This window comes from Chlorocebus sabaeus, chromosome 8, assembly GCF_047675955.1.
Source record: "Chlorocebus sabaeus isolate Y175 chromosome 8, mChlSab1.0.hap1, whole genome shotgun sequence".
NCBI classification, from domain to species: domain Eukaryota; kingdom Metazoa; phylum Chordata; class Mammalia; order Primates; family Cercopithecidae; genus Chlorocebus; species Chlorocebus sabaeus.
This window is the reverse complement of record NC_132911.1, coordinates 10,120,454-10,144,036: the sequence shown is the minus strand read 5'-3', so window position 1 is coordinate 10,144,036 and position 23,583 is coordinate 10,120,454. Positions and strand designations below refer to the sequence as shown.

Genomic DNA, 23,583 nt, shown 5'->3' with positions numbered 1-23,583 from the left:
GTCTAACTGCTCAGAGTTTATCGAGAAGTGGTCAAATCTCTCCAGTGTGTATAAGCAAAAGGCTGATGGCTGGGGAGCAGGAGATGCATTGGAATCTCAAATGGTCTGCCCACTCCTCCGAAGCTAAAGGGACTAGAATTGCCCACAGATGGGGCAGGTCTGCAAGAATGAGGAATCAGTATTTTTCCCCAGGGGAAATTTCTACTGAAACCCTGTACCCTGTAGGTCTGCTCTGTGCTTTTCTTAGCAGGGAAAAGGAGAATGGAGACGAAAGAGGAGTGGTCCCACTGCTTGGCAAGGTGAGCAGGTATAAGCTCCCCTGGAACTAAAGGACTGGAAGCTACGGTAGCTTAGCTCAATTTAGCTTGCCTCTATAATGCTCATGAACTCAGGATTCCTGGGGCAAGGGGTTTCAAGCAGCCAGACGTTGTGGACTGTGCCTCTGGAGCAGAAGCTGCAGAACCTCTGGAGGAGGTTTCCTGGTGGTGGAGCTTCCATGTCAAGGTGCCATGCATGGGGAGACTCGCTTGGGTGTTCACACACCCCACGTGGAGGGCTCCCATGCCAGTGGCTGTGCACCTGAGAAGCCAGCAGAGCAACCCACAGGGAAGCACACTGACGGGCCAGTTAAGGAAAAGCCTGTTCCATTTCTTCCATCCCCCTTCCCAGGCTCCAATCCTAAAAGAGCTTGATCCCAGGGAGAAGAAAGAAGGAAAAGTAGATCTCCTCCCAGTTTGTGTCTTTTGGTAGGGAAGCTGGATCCATGCTGGGCTGGGAGTGGGGAAGGGTGAGAGTATTAAGGCAGACCTGAGTGAAGTCTCTAAGTATAGACCAAACTGGACTGTGCTTTTCATCACTGCAAATGAGCAGGAAGCTTGGGGAACCCTCCATACATCTGGAAGGGGTGGGACGGGAGGTCTGATCTACTACAATAGAAAGTCACTGATGTTTTCTTCTTTATACTTAAAGTGTTCTCAAAGAATTATATTATTTTCAAAATTAGAAAGCAAAAAATTTAATTAACTGGCTTATATGTCCTGAGTCCAGGCTATTTCATAAATGAATTATGAAACTTTATTATTTTTTTCTGACTTGAAAAATAAATGCTTATTATAAAAGAAAAAAGTTAAGAAAAAAGTGAAAGTTACCTATATTTCTACCATCAGAGATAACTGCTGTTAACAGCCTGGATATATTCTTTCAGGCTTTTTCTATTCTCTTTTACACACACCACGTCTGCACGCACACTTAATAAGACCCTAAAATAACTGCATTTTGTTAAAGTAACATGTTGAAGAAAAAAAGTCTACTGTATATGTACTCTGGGGGCAAACATGTCCCCACAAAGATATGATTAACAGATTGAGTTATTTTTGTGCAGGTAATTGAATTATCATTGATAAATATTAGTGAAATAAGTTATCTGATAATTAAGTTTTAAACGAATCAACATAAAGCAGTTTTAAATGAGATAATCCCATACCATTCACTGCTTCATTCATTCAACCCCCAGCTTACTGAGAGTCTACTGTGTGCCTAGAGGTATTGTTTTCTGCATTAAGAATCAGTCTAATTTATCAAAGCTGGATGACTTTGCACTATACCTTTAGACTCTGAGTGAAGTTGATGAACAATCTATTAACTGACAGATCTGCCAAATACCCTCTCAGCTTGAAAAGTTGGTGATTCACGCCAGGCACGGTGGCCCACATCTGTAAACTCAGCGCTTTGGGAGACCAAGGTGGGAGGGTTGCTTGAGGTCTGGAGTTTGAGACCAGCCTGGGCAATGTAGTGAGACTCTGTCTCTTTAAATGAAATAAAATAGCTGGTGAATCAAGGAATTTAGAGAATTTCTGATATTTTCCTTGCTGCTGCCTCAATTTCACAGAAGAGAAAAACAGACAGAAAATAACTTGTCAAAGGTCACAGAACTGGTTAATCCAAAACTAGATTATAATCTAGGTCAACTCTTGGATACTCATTCACCTCACCATTTGTTCATTTACTCAACAAATGTTTCTTATGTCCTCCAATGGAAGTCCAGTGCTCTTGGCTTGTCATGTCTTTATAATAAAGACAATCATCATAGCTGTTATTAGGCAGTATGTTAAGTGTATTCACTTGGATTACCATGTTTCATGATCACATATTTTTAGTAAGTAGTTAGAAAAGATAATGTTGACAAATCACAGTATTTACAAAACTAAATTCTACCTGCGTCCTTTGTGGAGGTGGAGAGGGGGGAGGTCTCCATGATGTATGTCTGAAAGTTGTGTATGTATAAAGTTTAATTCATGTACTAACCAGAGAACACTTAGATAACAAAATAAGAGACTACGAATCCAATTTGCATAGAGGCCACTAGACATCCTGGAGAATGGATGAGGAAGACTTAGGGCCTTCAGTGATTCATGCACCCACCAGCCAGCATTGAATGAATGCTTACTATTGGGATACAACAATAAGCAAAATATGGACAAAATTCCGTCCACATAGAGCTTACTGTCCAGAGGAGGAGACGGATTTTAAACAATCACACGAATAATTGTGTATTATAATCCTAACATGCACCAAGGGCTTCCGATGTGTCCGGCGCTTTTCTAGGCACTTTCTCCACATTAACTCATTTAATCCTCGCAAAGAAAAAAACAAAAAGAAAAAACCTGTGAAGTTGGTGCTACTATTATTACCCCCAGAGATGTTTCTTTTTTTTTCAGACCGAGTCTCACTGTTGCCAGGCTGGAGTGCAGTGGCACGATCTTGGCTCATTGCAACCTCTGCCTCCCAGGTTCAAGCGATCCTCCTGCCTCAGCCTCTCAAGTAGCTGGGACTACAGGCTCCCACCACCACATCCAGCTAATTTTTGTATTTTTAGTAGAGACAGGGTTTCACCACGTTGGCCAGGATGGTCTCTCTTGACCTCGTGATCCACCCGCCTTGGCCTCCCAAAGTGTTGGGATTACAGGTGTGAGCCACAGCACCTGGCCCCCCAGTGATGTTTCTGATGAGAGCTCTGAAGGAAAGATTCACGGTGATAGGAAGTCATTTGTTGGGGGAGTCTAATCTAGCCTGAGGCGGAGGAAGACAGAGAAAGAGACACCGTGTCTAACAAGGGTGAGGAAGGTTGTCAAGGACTGCCCCATCTTCCGAGGTGGGCAGGGTACTCACCTAACAGCAGGGAGGTGCTGAAAGCATATTGATTGGGGCACTGCGGAGTCATTAGTAGTAGGCAAGGTGGTAAAAAAGGAATTAAGTACTTACTATGCCTCTATGCCACTCTGTGCAGTGCCAAACCCTGTCCCTAAATTATGTTCTCACAGGAAGACTGAGAGAGAAAATGCACCAGGCTAGCTGTGGGGGAGTCCGATTAAAGCAGGGGGACCCTGAACCCCAGGGAATGGCCGCAGCATGGAGTCAGCAGTGCCAGGCGCTCTGATGGGCGCAGTGCAGGGACACTGGTGACAGCTGAGGCAAGCTCACCAGGGACACAGGAAGGATGTGTAGAGCTGTCGCTCACTGGACACCTCCAAAGGCCTTGGGCTTTTTTTCTAATTTTCAAAATGTATTTTCTTTCTTCATGTATTTTGCAACATTTCCAAGGTAAACATTAGCTTCATGTACAGAAATAAGAGAGTTATTTAAGAACTGGCATTGAATTCATCACAAGAACGATCACATTATAATGGGAAACCAACTTGCCTATTACCAAGGCTAATGAGCTGCAGAGCTGCCTTTACAAAGTTCCCTCTCACTGAGCCCTCTGCCCTGCAGCTGACTCAAGCCATCATCACATATGTACGTGTATAAGAAAGGGCATTGGCACAGTACAGCAGCTTTGCAACCTCTAAAACTATTTCGGTTTTAGTTCCCAGGAGTACATGCATCTTCCACAAGTATTTGGTGCTTTGCACTATTGACTTTGACGGGTCACTTTTGAAGTTTGATTAAGAACACATTCTCTTGGAGATATATTTTATATAAATCTTGTAATGTGCTAAGTTTTCAAATTGTTAATGGTACTGACTATGCAAAGACATCATGTGTATAGCCTCTACATTTCTGCATCATTTTTCAACTTACACACTTGAAAGTTTTCCTGTACATTCTCCTACAGCAACTTCGATATTTTTTGGTTTCCAAAGAGTCTGCTTGTCACCACCTGTGTGTACTGACTGCTGAGCACTGCTACCCCTCAAAATGTTAAGATTTCCCTGTGGGGTTTTCGTTTCTGCTTTACCCTCTCCACAGCTTTTGATCTGATTCAATAACATGCTTGGTCTATGAAGAGGAATGACTAAATAATAATAATAATAATCAGAGCTTAATGTGACTTAGATTTAAAAAATATTAAATTTTTAGTTGTCATTTCTGAAAATCATAGATTATGGCAAAGAGAAGTTTTAAAATTATTTAGGTTCTGGAATCTAGATTTTGAGGGTCCAACAGATTCTATCAGGTGCTGCTGAACATCCTGTATTTCCTAGCTCTTCCCATGGTTTCTGGTATGTTCCAAATTTCTTTATATTCAGCAATGATAGCTTTAACAGTGAGGTTTTAGTTTTGGATTCAGTGTGCAACCTGGAATGGGTGAAGGCAGCTGAGATTAATCACAGATTCTGGGGCTCTAGAGGCATGTTTATTGAGGGCCAGGATACTGGGTGTGGGTTCCACCAGAACAATAAATCTCAAAGTTTGCTGCCTGAACCAGCAGTGTTAGCATCACCTGGGAATGTGTCAGAAATGCAAAGTTTCAGGGCTAACTCAAACTACTGGATCAGAAACTCTTGGTTGGGGCCGGGCAATCTATTTTAATAAACCCTCTATGTGATTCTGGTGTATGCTGATGTCTAAGAACCATTGAGGCACTCAAAACCGTAGTGCCTTAAACATAGTAACAGTTCAATTTCTCACTGTCTTAGTCTATCAGGCTGCTGTAACAGACTACCATAGACTGGGCAGTTTAGAAACAACAAAAGAATTGAGAAGTTTAGCAGCCACTGAACTGCCTTTGCACCTTGGTTGAAAATCAACTGACTATGGATGTGTAAGGTTTTGTTTTGTTTTGTTTTTTTTGGACTATTTTGTTCCATTAATCTATTTGTGTCTCTTGTGGTCAACACGACACTTTCCTGGATATCGTAGCTTTATAGTAAATCTTGAACTCAGGAAGCCTCCTGCTGTCTTATGGAGCTGGAGGAGGGGAGGATGGGAAGGCCTATGAGTACCAAGTCAGAGTGGAGAAATGTCTTAACAACTCTCCTGCACCCTGTCCCCCAGTACAGAGGCCTCCAAATGGAGGTTTCTGGGCTCAAAATGCAGATATAAACTATAAGCATGGCTGGCCTAGGGTAAGGTCTGAGTCCTTGACTGCAACTTCCTTCAGAGACTGCAGTTCACTGCCTGTGCTCTACATCTGGTGTGAGTACAGCAGCTTTCCCCTCTAAGGTCTGCTAGGCAAAGCCTTTGCAATTGCCATGGTCAGGCCTGATTTTGGCCTGGAACTGGACTCCTCAGTTTTTGGCTATCGTAGGTCCTCTGCATTTGCACTTGAGTTTTAGAATAAGCTTGGCAATTTCTACTAAAAAACCTGTTGGAATTTTCACTGAGATTGTGTTGAATCTATAGATCATTTTGGAGAGAACTGGCATTTAAAAATACTGAGGCTTTGGATCCACCAACATAGTTAGCTCCACATTTATTTAGGTCTTTTACATTTCTCATAGCAATGTTTTGCAGTTTTGATGTGCAGGTCTAACATATCTTTAGTCAGACACAAACTTTAAATATTTTTGATGATAATAAATAAGTAGTATTCTTAAAATTTTGATTTCCATTTTTTGACTTATAGAAATACGATTTTTGCATATAGATTTTGTAGCTGCAATGTTGCTAAACTAATATTAGCTCCGGATTTTCTGTAGAGACCATGACATTAACTTAAATCATGTGGTATTAATTTAACTGACGGGCAGCGCAGGTATTATAGGTGAAAAGCTGGTGACCACCCCCCTCCTTTTTTTTTTCCCCCGCCACAAGATATTTGATAAAACTGTCAACTCAACACCTTAGCAGGCAGACTACCTGCTCTTTGAATCTGTATTAGCAGGGAAAATGGTTGGGAGCGAATCTCTGGGTGAGAAAGCACTGACTTCTTCCTGTCTCTTTAGCAAAGCACTTTGAGAAAGATGAACTCAGGTAAAAAACCAGTCATTTCGTTGAACAGAGCTGGAAGGAAATAATGCTATGCTAAGATTGGAGTTCTCTGCCTGTAGTCTGCAATACACATTGACTGAGTGGTGATTTCAAGCCTTCTAGTTTTGATAAAGCCAAGAGCTATAACACTTCTGATAGCAGAAGATAAAACTGTGACCCAAGGCACTTCTCAAAGGCCATCAGCAAAGTGTTCTCTGCTGGACAATGGAAGCCAGACAAGCAATAGAGATCATATCAAGGGCACTGCCTTCCTAACCATGCCTGCTGCTTTCGCTGGCTGCAAGTGTGTAGCCATTAAGTTAGTAGGTACAGGAGATATGACAAAGTCTCGTAAATAAAGATGAAGAGTAGTTAGGCATAAGAAATATGACTAATTGAGATCTGTATCTGTGGTTATTTGTAAAAGGAACTATACAAGGAACAACTCGATAAGAAATCCATTCAGTATTTTCTAAAAATTGGATTGACAAAGAAGCTATTAAGCCTAGCTTGCCAATGCCTGTGTCTATCTGACCCTACTAAAGTAACCCACAGTCCCTCAAAGTGCACCAGTAAGAAACTGGATATAAAAAGATGTGTAGCCTGTCATTGAGCACACTCTTCAGCATGCCCTTCAGATGGAACCATGGATCAAGGGTAAGAACCTCCCAGTGGGTAAAGACTGCAGATGCAACTAAAGACCTTCAGATGCAACAAACGAGAGTTCCTCCTGGAAAACAGAACTGGTGTCTAACCAAGAATTTACTTCACTACCTTTGTAGTCTAATCTCTCTTCACATTTACTTAGACAAAGAACTACTATTTTGTCCTCACTCTTCTTCCAAATTAGTTTTCGTGCCCTACTTCACCACTGCATACTGGCTGTGTGGGGAAGGGAAAGGGGAATAAATAACAATTTACTCTGTAGCTTATTGGACCATGAGTTGTATCAGACTTGTACGGGACTGTTACATCTTTAGATCATGGATGCTGAGCTGGATGCAGTAACTGCTTAGAACTTTGGGTTTTCTCTCTTCAAACAGGGTGTATTCTATGTGTCACAAGGATGTGTCAAATATCCATGGATATTTGAAAGGCCAGAGGAGTAATTGTCACACAGTTGTCCAAAGAACATTCTTGTTTTATTATTAGAACTGCCAAATATCCAAATATTAGTTGGATCTACAGTCACTGTGCAAGAAAACTTCATCCCCCACCTTCCCAAGTTAGATGTGGCTGTCAGATCAACAGCAACATTAGATTCTCATCAGAGGACAAACCCTATCATGAACTGTGCATGTGAGGGATCTAGGCTGCACACACCTTATGAGAAGCTAACTAATGCCTGATGATCTGAGGTGGAACAGTTTCACCCCCAAACCATCCCCCATTTCCTCATCCCCATCTGTGGAAAAACTGTCTTTCACGAAACTCGTCCCTGGTGCCAAAAGGGTTGGGGACTGCTGGATGAGGTGGAATGTCTGAAGAAAAGAAGTCCTAGTGGTGAAAAAGGCATCACTGAAGGCAAAAATGTTCAATTATTTCCTCAAAAAACCAAAGAAACTCAATGTAACTTTGCTTGCAGCTATTCTGCTAAATGAAAAACACTTGTTTTTGAAATAAAATGTATCTGCTCTTTAAAAATCTTATTCTTTTATAATTATAAAAATAACAGCCATTGGAACACTTGAGAACACCGTAACAAAACAGAACCCTTAAAAAAGTTTAAAGACAATGAAAAATCAGTGGAATCCCACTATCCTGAACAACAAAAAAATTGTATTTTTTTCTAGTTGTTCAGTGGGTGCGCAACTGGGAGTGCATGCGTTTTCATACATACTACATATATACACACACACACTGCATTTGTTTTACTTTTTCACTTAACATCAAAATTGTATCAGTTTTTTTTAATTTTTTTTTTAATTTTTGTTTTTGTTTTGAGACAGGGTCTTGCTCTGTTGCCTGGGCTGGAGCACAGCAGTGTGATCACAGCTCACCGCAGCCTCTACCTCTCTGGCTCCAGCGTTCCTCCTGCCACAGCCTCTCAAGTAGTTGGGACCACAGGTGTGCGCTACCACACCACCATGCCCAGCTACTTAAATACATTTTTTTTTTTTTTTCCGGTAAAGATGGTGTCTCGAACTCCTGGCCTCCAGCAATCCTCCTGCCTCAGCCTCCCAAAGTGTTGGGATTGCAGGCATGAGCCATCATGCCAAATAAGTATTTCTTCACACTAAACATTCTTCAGCTCTTAGTTGCAGAGTATTTCTAGCATGTGAAACTGCATACCATCAACCACAAAACACAGAAAAATCAGCATGTATCAAAAAGAAGTAACTGAAAAACACAAAATATTGTCTTTGACAGAATGACTATTTTTTCAGACCTTTAACTGTGACCAGGCCTTCGCAAGCCTAGAAGGGACTCCTGGGGGTGTTTTCATGAAAGGCCTGTGGAACCGACTTGGTATAGCCTCATAGCAGTAACAAACAGTTTAGGGATGATTTTGCCCAGGGGAAATACAAATTACAAAATCAAAGCTAGAACCTTTTTAGTGTTGTATGCCTGGCAACACACTGCATTCTACACTTAGCACTGCTAAGCCTCCTGCCCTCCTTACAGTCCAGACCACATGAAAACAAAGTGGTAACTAAATCCATGCAGGAAGCTGGGTGAAAGCTTTCTTTCTGCGGGTGCTAATCTTAAGTTCCTTCCCTTATCTGAGACGACCTGCCCATTTTGGCAGAACATATGTTAAACCAAAATCTCACACAGATTAACTCCCAAGTCACTCACCTGGCTCCAACCACTTTACATTTAGTTTGAGAATATGTCATAGGAACAAACAAAAACGATTTGAGAAACAAGAACGATACAACACCAGCATTAAGTCCACCTACACAGCCTTAATGGTGCTGTTGGTGCCTTGCTCCCGCATTTCGGCCCCTGCAAAATGGGCTTAAATATATTTGTAAACACACAACTTAATATTGAATTCATCTTCCCTATTCCGCGCACTTTTGAGAACTCTGCTTAGTTTTCACTTTGGACGAATAGGAACCCTTCTGATGACCGTCATGATAATGTCTCCAATAAAAACGGACAGTCTAGCTAGCTGCAAGGCAGGTCCTCTTCTGTCTTACTGGGCACTGCTGAACTGCGAGGTCGGGGCGACACGGCAGGAACTTTAAAATCAAATCCCATCCCCAAGGGCTCGGCGCTGTTTTTTGGCCTCTACCGCTTCACGTACTTGGTGCGACAGGAGTGCACTAGTTCTCTGCCCGAGAACTTCGTCCCGAGAGGAGAACCTCTGGAACTCGCCGGGCCACACCCCCGTCCGGGGGAAGGAACACGCCCCCGGTGACAGCCTGTACGGTCCCGGCCTTGGGCAACCTCGATTACGGGCGGCCGCAACTCCACAGAAGCGCCCCGCGCCCGCCCGCGCCCTTGCCGCCCCCCAGTTCCGGCCGCGGACCCCACTCTCTGCAGTTCCGGCGGCGGCTCCGCAGCCGGTAGGGCCGTCCCCCGCGACCGCCCCTCGGCTGGCGCCCTCCCATGCTCTCGGCCACCCGGAGGGCTCGCCAGCTCCTCCTCCTCCACAGCCTCTTTCCCGTCCCGAGGATGGGCAACTCGGCCTCGAGCATCGTCAGCCCCCAGGAGGCCTTGCCGGGCCGGAAGGAACAGACCCCTGTAGCGGGTAAGCACGGGCCACACCGAGGGCGCGGGCGGCGCCGCTGCGCATGCGCGCCTGTGCCCGGCAGCAGCGCGCCCTCCGTTGCCCGGAAGGAAGCCGCGGGCTGGCCTCTGGCGGGTCGCGGGGCGGGGGTCTGCGCAGGCGCGAAGGGGCGCCGGCCGTGGCCGGGGCGACGCTGGGGTCCACTGACGCCCGTTTGTCTTTGTTTGGCTTCTCATCTTCTGGAGCTAAATTGGGCACTTTGAAGGAGCCTAGTGCGTCGGTCTCACTTACCCGGAGTGCATACCGTGACGGCGGCCCCAAGTTTTGGGCAGGAAATGTGCCGCTGGGGTCTGCCTTTGCTCGCGGGCGCCCGCGGCGCTGTGCCGGCACCCTCCTTTCTTGTCTCCTCTGCGCCGGCCGCCGGAACCCAGGGCACTTGCAGCGGGCCTGGTGCGAGTGTTGTCCCGGGAAACGCCGGAATGAGACAAGACAATGAAAACCTTAAGTGTGGAACTGCGTCTTAGGCCAGGGTTCGGGCTGCAAGAGTCACCCCTAGTGCCCCCTCGGGCCCTAGGTTGGCCCTGCTGTCGCCAGGGGCTGCCGTGTGCTGGGTCGGCCTAAAGCGATGCTTCTCAAACTTGGAAAACTTTCTAGTCGTTCTCACACCAGTACTTTGGGAAAATACAATAAGGGTGAAATACTAGAAAAATGTTCACGTGGTTCGATGCCATGTAATGGTAAACTTCTATAAAAGTTATCAAAATCTTTCCCAGTACGAGAGCCACGCTTTAGTATTACCTTAGTGCAGCGCTTCTCAAAGTGCCCGCACCTGCTGCAGCAGCAGCACCTGGGGTGGCCTTGCCCCATTACTGAATTGGAGACCCTCGGGGTGGAGCCCAACAAGCGCTAAAACAAGCCCTCCAGGTGATTCTAATGGACCCTGAAGCTTGTAAAGCACTGCCTTAGAGCTGTTGGATGATTAAGTGATGTTTAATCTTCTACACGTGGCTCAATGCCAGAGAAATTCAGCATTTAAAACGTTTCCTAGGAAGTTTCTTTTTTCCTTCAAGAATTGTTGAGGATAGGAGGAGGTCGTATTGAGAGTTTGTCATCTCGTAGAATAATCGGTATGAGATTAGAAAAGGTAGAGGTTTTTTGGGTTAGAGGCAGTTTAGAAATTGTGTGACTGGCTTGTTAATCGAATTAGCACTTTCTGTTTCCTGGTTTCCCCATCATTTCACTTCTGACTCAGCAGTAAAAGTTTATTTTTGATTCAAATGTAGAGATTGGGTTTTGAAACAAATCTAGTAAACATCTATAATTATATATATAAAATATAACCAGATTATCTAAACCTTATAAATATATCTTAAAAAATTTTCATTCTTTTACAGGCAGGTATTTATAAGTGCATGTTTAAAGGCAATACGTTTCAAATGTGAAACTTCCTCAGCATGCGCTATACTTCCCGTTCACACACTACCGTATCTTTGCTATGCCTCCCATACACCAAAAAAACCAAATCATCAAAAAACTCTTGTTCACATTTCCAAACTGGTTCAAGGTCAAGATGGACCAAAATTTACTTTGACTTTATCTTAACCAAAACCTTCCCAATCAGTTTCCCAATATGTAAATGACATTTCTGGTAAAAAATTAGCAAACATTTCAGAAATGAGGCAACAGTTTTTTTCATATCCTCATCATAACTTTTAACTGCAAAACCTCAGGACCTGGTTCCTTTCCAGGCTCCGCTGTCTTCATATAGCTGTGAGTGTTTTTGGTACACCGACACATCTCTGTATCTGGGCCAGTAAACTTTTTTTTTTTCTTGGTGTAGGGCCAAGCCTACAGTGCATATGTCCTTATTGTTCATCTGTTGTAACTTTTTCCACAAAAAGTGTTTGAAATTTAGATTGTGGACGTTCCAGTCTCCACTCCTGAGCCTTGACAGGTTGCTGAAAGCCCTGACTGGCTCCAGAAATGGGCAGTGTTATCTCTTCAGTGGGTTTCAGTGGCTGTAAACTTGAAACTTAAGGATTTAGTATTGTTCTGAATTCACCTCCACTGCAACTTGCATCGTGTTTAACAACTCCTCCCTTGTCCACATTGCCTCCATCTATGTCTGTTGTTATTTGTACCCTGACTCTCAAAAGTTGCGTGACAAAAGCATCACTTTTTGACTTCAGAAGTCCTGTTTCTTTAATGCCTTTAGATCAGCCTAGTATCAGGTGTGTACCATTACCAAATACTTGTGGTGTTAGGGATTACCATCTTAGCATTCATCCTACCATTTTTATATTCTGAAGGACAATTCCACCCTTTTGCAAACTGTGGCCAAGTTTTCCACCTTGCGAGAAGGAGTCAAACCTTCAAACTTTTTCAATGTTTAATTTATCCCAGGCTACCTAAAATGGATCAAAACAGGAACAGGCTTACCTGGGTAAGTGGTGAAAACTGAACCTGCCCTGGACTGCCTCATTTGCAGCCTTCTCTGTTCAGGTTAGGGGGCGCCTGGGCAGCGCTGGCTGGCTGGTAGGGCACACGGCAATGTGGAGATAGTCTCATTCTGCTTCAGTGCCTGACCACCAAGCAATACTCTTCTTGAGAACTTGGGACTGGGAGACAAGGGGAATTCATTCTTGTTGAACTGTATTGGTGTTGTTCAAAATAGTCTGCAGGTAGAAGGCTCATAATGAAAACCTCTAGGTGCCTTCCATTTTGTTAAGATGTGGGTTCCTTACAGTCAGAACTGATCTTATTTCTGGTGAATTATTATAATTATTGTAAAAGTCCAGTATGGTTTGCTTCTGTGTCCTCACCTAAATCTCATTTCGAGTTATAATTCCCACGTGTTGGAGGAGGGGCCTGGTGGGAGGTGATTGAAACATGGGGAGTGGACTTTCCCTTTGCTGTTCTCGTGAAAGTGAATGAGTTCTCACGAGATCTGATTATTTAAAAGTGTGTAGCTTCCCCCTTTGCGCTCTCTCTCTCTCTCTCTCTCTCCTGCTGCCCGGTGTGAAGATGTGCCAGCTTCCCCTTCTGCCATGATTGTAAGTTTCCTGAGGCCTCCCTGGCCATGCTTTCTGTACAGCCTGTGAAACTGTGAGCCAATTAAACCTCTTTTCTTTATAAGTAACCCTGTCTCAGATAGTTCTTTATGGCAGTGTGAGAATGGACTAACACAAAGCCCAACTTTTATGTAGAACTTGTTTTTGCATATTGGAAACATTGCTAATCTGTGTTTGGGAATGAATCTTACCTTCTTACAGAGTATCAGTGGGATTAGGTGTTTGGGATTTGGAGCTATCGTTTAAAATGACTGACAAGTTCGATTCTATCTTGGCTTTCTTTCGTTTACATTCTTAGTGTTCATTGTATTTTTTTGTTACAGTGCTTTTTTGGTCACTAACGGATGTTAAAAACAGATGTAGAGCACCAACAGAAGGTATCCTCTTTTAAGAACTTTAAATAGAGAAAACCAGTAGAACAATGTATTAATCCAAAAGGTGGCTTTTTGAAAAAAAATTGAACTACACCAATAACATTTATAAACAATGAGCTAGTCTCAAGAAAAAGAAGAAAGTACAAATATACAAAATAAGACTTGAGGAGATCGTAAAAACGGATAATTTGAAGAATAATAGGAGACTACCTGAACTCTTTGAAAATAAATTTTAAAACTTTGATGAAAGTGATAATTTTTAGGAAAATATAATTAATCCTGATTGACCCCAGAACAGGTAGAAAATTTAAGGTTGATTTTATAGAAGAAATAAAGCTATTAAAGAGTTACCTCCTCCCAAAGCATTATGTCCAGTTTCACCAAGAGTATCTACTGAATATTTAAAGAGCAGATAATTCCAGAGTAGGAATAAATGGCTATTTCCTTAACATGATAACGCATCTCTTTCAACCCAAAAGCCCACTTTAGGCTTAGTGAAGAAACATTGAGATTTCCACTGTTGTTCAGACCAAGACGAGGAGTGAGCACAGCCTAGTACCTTTTACCAGGTGTGCACTGTTAGCAGATTTTTTGGTGTTATCTTAGTTTTAATCCCGCCTTTAAAAATAAATCCTACCTTTTTTGTATTAAGGAAACTTCCACCTTTTTATTAAGTGTGATCTAGTCATTGATTTATACTTTGTAAGAAGGTAAGATTCAAACCTTTAAACTTTTTATTGTTTTATTTCTTCCAGGCTTCCTAAATTGGATTATAACATGAACTGGCCTACTTTGAGTGATTGGTTATTATTTTACATTATAGGTACAGCCAATGTGGTCAGACAAAGCAATTCAAGAAGTACAACAAAGGAAAAAAGATCAGAAGTTCTTAAATACATAAGGGAATGTAGCATTTGATAAAGGTGGTATCTCAAGTCAGTGGGGAAAAGGGGAAATATTCAATAAATGATGTTGGGACAACTGGGTAGCCATATGGAAAAAAAGGTTGGATCTCTACACTGTAAGCCAGGATAAATTTTAATGTTTGATGGAATAAATTCCAGATACATAATAGCTCACACTTGTTAAGTGTCTTATATACCAGGCACTGTAGTAATTTATTAATACATTTAATCCTCACAGTAACCCAAAGAAGTAGTAACTATTATCACCACTTATGGATGTGGAAACTGAGACCCATAGGTGTCAGGCAGTTTAAACAACGTACATTGCTAATAAGTAGTGGAGCTGGGGTATGAACCTAGTCAGTTTGGCTATAGAGTTTCTGGCCTTAACTCCTATACTCTTTTTGCATTTAGATAATTGTAAAAAATGAAACAAAGTATGAGAATAGAATGTTTTTATAATCCGGGTGTGAGGAAAGCCATGACCTAACCATGACTTGAAAATCAGAAGACGTAAAAGACTGATAAATTAGATCATATCACAGTAAAATCTTCTGCATGGCAAAAATCACCATAAGCAAAGCCAAAAGACAAGCTATGGTAAATAGTTGCAATTCATATCATAGATGAAGGACCAATCTTTTTAGTTATATAAGAAGCTCCTAGAAATAAGAAAAACACCAACATCTATTAGAAAGATAGACATTAGGTTATGAACAGACCATTTACAGAAAAGTACAATTGACTCTTAAGCATATAAAAAGATGCTCAGCTTCACTTATGAGAATGCAAACACCATTTTCATTTTTCAGATTGGCAAAAATCCGGAACTTTGACGATGCACTGTGTTGGTAAATTTTTAAGGAAAAAGACACTCATACATTGCTGGCAAGAGTATAAATTGGCTCAACTCTTATGGAAGGCAGTTTGGTTTTATCTATGAAATTTAAATGCATATACCTTTTGACCCAGGAATTCAATTTCTGGGAATTTATCTTCTGCATGCCAAATGATGACTGTACCAGGTTATTCACTGCAGCTCTGTTTGCAATAGCACAGGACTGGAAACGACCCAGATGCCTATCAATAGTGGCTAGTGAAATAAATTATGTTTCATTGTCACAATGGATATGCAGCTGTGAAAAAGAATGTGGAACATCTGTATGAATGGGTGTGGAGGGATTGCCAAGATGTAGCGTTAAGTGAAAAAAGCAAGGTCTGAACAGTGTATATATAGAGTATTCTAATTTTTCTGTGAACAGAAGGGAAAATAGTATGTATAGAGAAACTTTGAAAGGATAGCTAAGAAATTAATAGTTGGGGAGGGGGCTGTGTAATGAGATGAGAATCGATGGAAGCATAGACTTTTTACTTAATGCTTCTTTTGTAACTTGCTTCTTGTAATGTGACTGCATTTGTGAATTAAATAACTCCACTTGGAAGATGATCTGTCTTGCTGTTGTTAGTCTAATTGACCACCTTTCTGTCATCTTTTGTCATACTTATTTCAAGTTTTTGTTTTTTTTTTTCAATTTTGCTCTTTTTCTTGTCAAGTATATCTTTTTTCTCCAACTTTTGTAATCAAAATCTACGTTTTGGCGTGATTTAAAAATCTAAATTTAGAGAGTGAAATCGGAATAAGTTAATCTAAGTCATTTTACATTTCATAAATATTCATTTATATTGAAGCATCAATTGTGGTGGCATCATTTATACAAAGAACAGATCTTTGGGGACAAATTCCTTCCACTATTATGTAGAAAGCATTATGTGTATTTCTTTTATTGTGAGTGATTTTATTGTACATTGATTTTTAAAAGAAAATCATAGAAAACAGTTTTCCTTTTAGAAAAGTTTTCCCCAATGTGTGATTAATTTCTAAATTGTAGGATGCAGAACTGTTATTTCCCTTCTTTGCATCCTGCCCAGAGCTCTTTGATTTTACAACGTGTTCCAGAACGTTTTGTGTTTCCCTGAAGTCCCTGGGATGAGGCTATTCAGTACCTCCCACAATGTGATCCTTACCTACTTTCCCAGTCTTTTTCTCCACTGTGTCCCCATAGAACCCCATCTCCTGCCCAATGTGTTTTACTGTTCTGCCTCTGTATTGCTCACACGACCATACCCATAGTGTGGATTGCACACTCGGATCTTTTTACTTATTCATTCATTAAATGTCTATTAAAGGCCCGCTTAGGAAAGACCTGTGTTGTCCATATATCCTTATCATCAAGGAAGCATCCTTGAAATTTTCCCCGCCCTAATTCCATTTCTTCTGGAAATCATCCCTTTTCTCTCCAACCTAAGTGATCCCTTTCTTATCTACTGGACAAATAGCTATGTACTACTTTATGAATCCTTTCTATGGCATCTTGCATTGCTAATTAGATGTTTTATTGCACAGAACTTGCACAATCTGTCTCACCTCCCCACGTGGTGAGCTCACAGCACTCCCCAAGAGTGCTGCCCACACCAGGCAGTCAATAGTGGTTTATGGACATTGGGAAGAATATAGTTAATGCCTGGGAACAAAGACCAGAAATGTGGTCTTTTCGTGTGACCATGATGATACAGAGAAGTTAACAGAGCTGCCCCATTGTCCATGGGGCATGTTCTGAGTTCTTCCAGTAGTGGTGATGGATTTTTGCTGATTTCTCTGAACTTTTCCCTGAGTTATTTTTGTGACTTTGGCCAGGGTGAAGGGTGGGGAACCCCTCATCTTTAAATCTCTGAGTGGAGACTTGTTAGGCATCTGCAGCAGCGGTGGGGAAAAGGTCATCAAGCTCAGTGCAGTCCACGTGGGGCCTTGGCCTGCAACCCTCAGGCTCAGGAATCACTGTGAGCCCCTGCCTTGGGTGGCGGAGGGAGGAGAGGAGGACAGTTGACCCAAGGAGTGGGAGGCTGGTTGGGTGAGGAGACATCAGCCTGGGGTGTGGGTCTCATGAGTGTGAGTGGTCGCCAGGCCCTCAGCAAGGACCAGAGTGGAGGCCTCTTTGCTAAGCTTGGTGTGGTTCCTGCATGGGTCCCGGCAGCCTGCCTGCCATTGATCACCCCTTACTCCTTGGCAGATGGCCAGGCCCCTTGCCATGCAGCAGCAGCTGGCTGGCCCTGCCCTCCTGTGCTAGCCGACATCGCCAACCCTCTAGGTACGTATGGAAGACTGAATTCTGCCAGAGATGCTTTCAGGGTGTTAGTGCATGATGAATGAAAGTTGTGGATCTTCTGCGTGCTGCTCTTATCTTTCTCACATCATAAACTCAAGTTTGAGAGCATCACAATATTCATCGATATGTGTAGCACTACACAGTGAACTGAGGGCAGGAATTGACTTATTCTTTGTCCTGGAACACAGTAAGCTGATGATAAATACTTGTTGGAAGACTGTAGCATATAACCTGTTGAGTTCATTGGGAGGCCAGGGTTCCTCTGAGCAGTATCATGCCAACAGACACACGCATGTTATGTATTATGGCACGTAATTGGTAAGTCCATAAGTGTTTGAGTAATGGGGAGGAGCACAGTGCATTGAAGGATACAGGAAGCATCCGGGTTTGGGGGCTCAGGCCTGCCATTTGTGGTTATGTTATTGGTTTTTCCTGTCAAATCAGAAAACTTTATTTGCTAGATGGAATTTCTGCAGCCAAATGAAAATGTATGTGATAGGAGTGGATCGTGTTAGCTAAGTCAGATTTCTAATGAGGCCCTGAGTTGTCATCAGGTAGCAGTTTCACTATTTCCACTGGTGTCTGTCTCCTTACCACATTTTAAGCTAAAAGAGGTAAGAGGTCAGGAGGGTAAGAGTCTGGCCATGGCTTTGCTTTCTTCTCTTGCTTCCAACTACCCTTGTCTGAAATCTACATTTCACCTTGGGAAAGTTCGGCCTTTCTGTTTCCAAATACTTATGAGATGCTGTAGCCCTGAACTCAGATCTAAAACCAGACTTACCATTTGCTTCCAAAAGATTGACTGACTGCATATTTTAATTTCCCAACCTCTCTCAATGGCACTGCTCTCCTCTCAAATCCCAGAAGCTGCAGTCAGGGTCATCTTTGAGCCTTACCTCTGCATTTGAGTTGTCCTTCCTCCCATGAGTCCTGATGACTTCTTTCTTTCATTGGTCTCTGATCTGTCTTCACTCTCCCCTGCCTGAGCTGTTCAGAGCATTATCAACATCTACCTAAAATTTGAATTTCATTCTCTCACTGCTTAGGGAACAGCAGCGACTCTGACCTGTCCAATGACACTCTTCAGTGCTGGACACTCTCTGTAATTTGCTGCTGGCCTCAGTGTTCCAGATCTCCACTTCCACCCTGAGGCTGGCTCCTGCTCTGAGCTCCTTCCTCCCAGGTTGCTGTGGTCTGAATGCATAGCCCCTACTGAATTCAGGTTAGAATCCTCACCTGCCAGGTGATGGGATTAGGAAGTGGGGACTTTGGGAGGTGAATAGTCATGAGGGTGGAACCTGCATGAATGGGATTAGTGCCCTTATAAAAGAGACCCCAGATAAACTAGCTAGTCTCTTCGGCCATGTGAGGACACTGTGAGAAGGCACTGTCCGTGAACCACAATTGGGGCTCTCACCAGACACCGAACCTGCCAGCGCTTTGATCTTGGACTTCCAGTCTCCAGTGCTGTGAGAAAGAAGTTTCTATTGTTGATAAGCTACCAGGTTATGATAAATTGTTACAGCAGCCTGACGGACTGAGACATAGGATGTTTTCTGTTTTTCTTGCAGCCTTGTCTAAAACATCTTGGGACTTTCAAGGCTAAATTTGGCTTCTTCCACTTCTCTGCCACCCCTTGGGGCTGTTTCAGCTTGGATTGCTCTTAGAGTTGGAGCGGGAACTAGAGCTTTGGGGCTCTGTTTTGTGCTTTCGTTTCAGTGTCTCTCCTTGGGGAGATGGAGGTAGAATCCCTTTGGTGCTTGGTGATAGTCATTTTCCCCCCTATGTTTTCTGAACTCCTAGCCTGGTTATAGAAGCTGCTGGCATGATCAGAGTTCTCAGATTCCAGCTGCTTTCTCCTGAATATCCTATCAAAATGCTCGCCCCATTCAGTGAGATACTCAATGACTTTGACTCATAATGCCAAATGCTTGATATTTTTCCTTCACCAAAGATCTGTGTGTCCTCTGGGTCAGCTGGTACCTCTTCTGTAAGCTGGGCCTCTTATGAAAGGGGACATAGACTATTGCCCAATGTTTAAAAAAAAAAAAAGGTATGGTTACTTGTGTTTCTGTAGGAATTTTGTATCCTTTCATGGAAGTGCATCTAGAGTGTTTCTCAGCAGAGTATATTTCTGATCCACTAACTTGTTGAACAAGTGTATTAAATTTGCATCCTAATACAGCAAAGGCTAGTAGTAATGAAACTGGAAGAAATGTGACAATATATTTAGATGATTATATTATAATTACATTAAAGTATAAAATTTAGGAACATCGGATGTCTTCCCAGAGCATGTTTATAAAATGAATTCTTTCGAAGATGTTACCATAGGAAAGTAATATCAGTGTTGAATTTTCCTTTAAAAAGTTTTCATATTTTACCTTTGATTTAAAAAAATTTTTGCCATTAGGTATTTTATACTTTGCGTAGGTCAAAAGTCATGTGCAGAATTAAAAAGCATTGTTCAGATGAGGCCACAAGTTATTCTTGGGCCTGCTGAAAATATCTGATACTTTAACAGATTGTACCCAAAAGAGAAGAGTCATGAAAATGAAATACTTTGAGGGAATTCATAGCTTTCCAGCTGGGGAAAATGAGACCTGAAGTAAAAAATTTGAATGCACTGTTGTTAGCAGATGAAAAGAAAACCGCGTAAGAATTTGTAGAATGGAATAGCCGGCTGCCACAGAGCCCCCAAGAAAGCATTGCATTGCTGAGAACTCCATTGCCTTACCTCTTTTGGAGAGGCAGTTTATAAAGAGCCACCTCATCTACCAGTGAGCCCTCTGCAGGGACTTCTGCTGGTCCCTGGGGTGTCTGGCTTACCATTCAGCATTCCTTGCACCCTGAGATGTGTGCATCAGCATGAAGGAGTGCTTCTCAGAGCCCCAGGGTGTCTGAGTGGTCCTGATAACAGGACGCTCAGGCAGTCTGTCCCTGACCAGCCAACCCATTTGACCCTCCTTGCTTAGGAATTGCTAGCATTTATTTTCTTTACTACTCATTTGGTATGCAGTCATATTATTTGAAGACTTCATATATTGTCTTTTTATCGTTTAAGTTTATAATGGTGATTAATGTATTTCTGTTTTCTCTATAATGGCATTGCAAATTTAATGAGAGCTTATTTACTTATGTGGATCCCTCCCACACCTACACATGTCTGTTACATGATAACCATTAAATGAACTAAAGAATGATTGAGCTTATGCTCTGTGGTATTGTATTTGGAAGCTGTGTGTTCAATAAAACTCTTTTAGTATAATTCAGGCCAATAGGTATTAATATTAATGAATCTCAATAAAAGGAAGCTATGTTTTTACCTTCTAGCACAAACCATTCATCTTCAGAAATTTTGTTACAATTGTGTGTGTGCATGTCCAATGGCTGACTTTCCAAGCAGTTATTAGAAGAGATCTGAGTTTTTAGCTTCTGCATTACGATTCGTGTTCAATATTTATGGAAGAGAAGTCTTTCTACAAATATGTAAAAATATTGGTGAGTGAAGGAAATGGCTCCCAGTATGACAGAAGAAAATATCCTAGAGAGATCCACAGTTATCTGCAGTTTCCCCAAGGTTGTGTTTACATAAAAAAGACATTGTTTTATGTTCTAGCATCAAGAGATGATTTTATGATCTAACAGGTTCCATGAAGAACTCTCGTAAGGTGGTTCTCAGTCCCGGCATAACTGCTTCGGAGATCCCAGAGCAATATTATTCTCTGGATTTATTGCTTTTGCTGCATTCTGTTAGCATCATTCATATTTTTCTCCCAAGGGTACCACTTTCCTCTCTTTTCCTAATACCAAGATATGGAAACTCATTTATGCCGTGGAGTGTGATGCTGGGAAATGAAGACTTTCTTATTACCTCTCTCCACAGGACCTTTCGTGACCATACGTCGATGTCTGCCGCCTCAGTATAAATAGGCACATTCAGAAATGTGTTCTCTAGTGAAGGACATGTTGGCTTGGTGGAAAGCTCAGGGACTTCGCGTTTGGACTGTGAGTCGGAGCTGCACGTCATGTGCTTAATGGCTGTGTGACCTTGGATAAATTTGCCTCAGTTTTCTCATTTGTAAAACAGACAGTGGCTATTTCTGGGAATAGATGAGATAATAGGGAAAGAGCCTAGGATGATACCTGGCTCCTGCCAGATGCACAGAATGTTTGTTTTGCAGTGTGATGGGTCCAGTAGGGACACTTAGGGGACAGTGTACTGTCATGCTGTTGCCCTGTTTTGTAAGAGTGACTGATGGCTACGTGACATCACCACACTTCCTGCAAGAGCTGCGGTGTATGGCAGGCAGCTAAGCTGTAGGCGCACATGGCCTTTAGCTCCACCTGAGCTCCAGCCTTCTTTTTCGGAGGACTGGCCTCTGGGTCCACCTGTGAAGCAGGAAGGTTGATTATTACTTAAACCCACAGTCCTGTAACCTCTTGGGAAAAGATTCTCTCAGAATGACTCTTGATGGTCAACATGGGTATGCATTTATGCAGCTTCCATTCCCATCGCTTCCTGCAGGCAGTGTTGTTCCTGATTGCCCCAGTCTACTTTATCACAAGGGAATTGCTTTGTGGGGCAGTGAGCTCGCTTTTGGCAGAAGAAAGAGTCAAACAGAGGCTGGGAAGTTCCCTTACACACAGTGGTGGCTGGCTCTGGAGTGCCTCCCAGCTCTGGGTTCTACTTCCCTAGTCTCCTGCCTTCCCGCAAGTGTCTCCACCCAGCTCCAACAGAGTGGGTAGCATCAGGAGAAGGGAGGGCAGGGAAGGGTGTTGTGGGATCTCAACATTTAAGAGCAGACGATGTGGGGCGGGGGAAGAGCATACACTGGGGCCGGGTAGGGGGAGGGAGAACAGTAGAAGAAGAAAAGCTAATGCCTACTGGGCTTCATCCGTAGGTGATGCGTTGATGGGTAAATGTGTGCTGTGGTTTGCTGCACCTATGCAGTAAACCTGCACATTCTGTACATGTACGTCAGAACTTAAAAAAAGAGCAGAGGACAAGGAGCCTCCAGGTTCATGTGGAAAAAGTAGTTAGAAAAGCAAAGAGTACTCAGGAAACCAAGAGAAATGAGAACATCAGGAGGAAATGGATGGTCGGCCACAGGCATTGCATTTGGCAACCAAAAGCTTTTGCCAGCAGTGATGGGCGAAGACAGGGAGGGCAGGAGCCAGGCACCATGGCCAGGGGGGAAGCGTGGAGACCTGCAGATCCTGGCTTCTCTTTCAACAGCTTGGCTGGAAATAAGGTAGCAGGTTCAAAAGGGGTAGGGTTTTTAAAGGTGGGAGAGACTCAAAAATGTGTGTATTCTAAAGGGGGAAGATAGGGGAAGATGTTGAAGAAAATCTAAATTTTGTACTACTGTTTGTCATTTTATACACGACTTCTTTTTGACTACCTGTCTCCTATTTTTTTTTTTTGGTAGAGACAGGGTCTCACCATGTTGCCCAGGCTGGTCTTCAACTGCTGAGATCAACTGATCCTCCCTCTTCAGTCTCCCTGAGTGCTGGGATTACAGCCATGAGCCACCAGGCTTGGACCCCTTTTGTTTTTTTATTCATAGTTATTTTTCTGCTCTTTCTCTTCTCAGCCTCCCTCACTCCTCCCTCCTTCGCTTGCTTTCTGAGGCTTCTGACAACTCATCTATTAATGAGTTTATTACAGTCCCATCCTTCTGGAGGCCCTCAGTGCTGCGTGGAATCTGGACCTAGCGACTTCTTATTGTCCATTTAGGAGACTCTTGGTGTCCATTGGTCCAATTGACTCATCCCTGGCCGTGTGTTAGCCCTCTATAATTCTCTACGTTGTTGCTATAGCATTTATATGTGTCAAGATGTATCTCACAGCATCTTATTCACCCTAATATTAGTGACAATATTCACTAATATTTTCACTTCTGTGCTTAATTCCTTGAAGGTTTTGGGATTTAAGCCCAACCAATTTCTGTGGAGAGCAGTACCATAGGAAATTAAACACACAAAATAAAAGTTTGGTTTAGAACTGCTATAAAGCCGAATTGGGAAAACGTAGTCACTGTTTTCCAGTAATACACAGTAATGGGTGTTTTGGATGGGGAGAGGTGAGTACTGTAAAGATGTCTCTACAGTTTTGAAATTTCCTTTTCTGCTCTTTCTTTCCCTTCTCTTCCTCCTTCTTACCCTCCTCCTTCTTCTCTCCTCCTCCTTCCCTCC

At 42.7% G+C, this 23,583-nt stretch overlaps 1 protein-coding gene across 3 annotated transcripts in view; it reads left to right on the top strand.

Annotated features, from left to right (window-relative positions):
- Window positions 1-8,789: 8,789 nt before the first annotated feature.
- The window catches only part of MSRA (methionine sulfoxide reductase A), a 362,667-nt gene continuing 347,873 nt past the window's right edge, over window positions 8,790-23,583 (top strand). The window contains exon 1 of one of the 3 annotated variants that reach the window (XM_007961667.3): window positions 8,790-9,892. In XM_007961667.3, coding sequence (XP_007959858.1) covers window positions 9,751-9,892 — 142 coding nt within the window. In that variant the 5' untranslated portion in view covers window positions 8,790-9,750. The remainder of the gene's footprint in view (window positions 9,893-23,583) is intronic. The other 2 variants (XM_037983796.2, XM_007961666.3) reach the window with 2 other exon arrangements.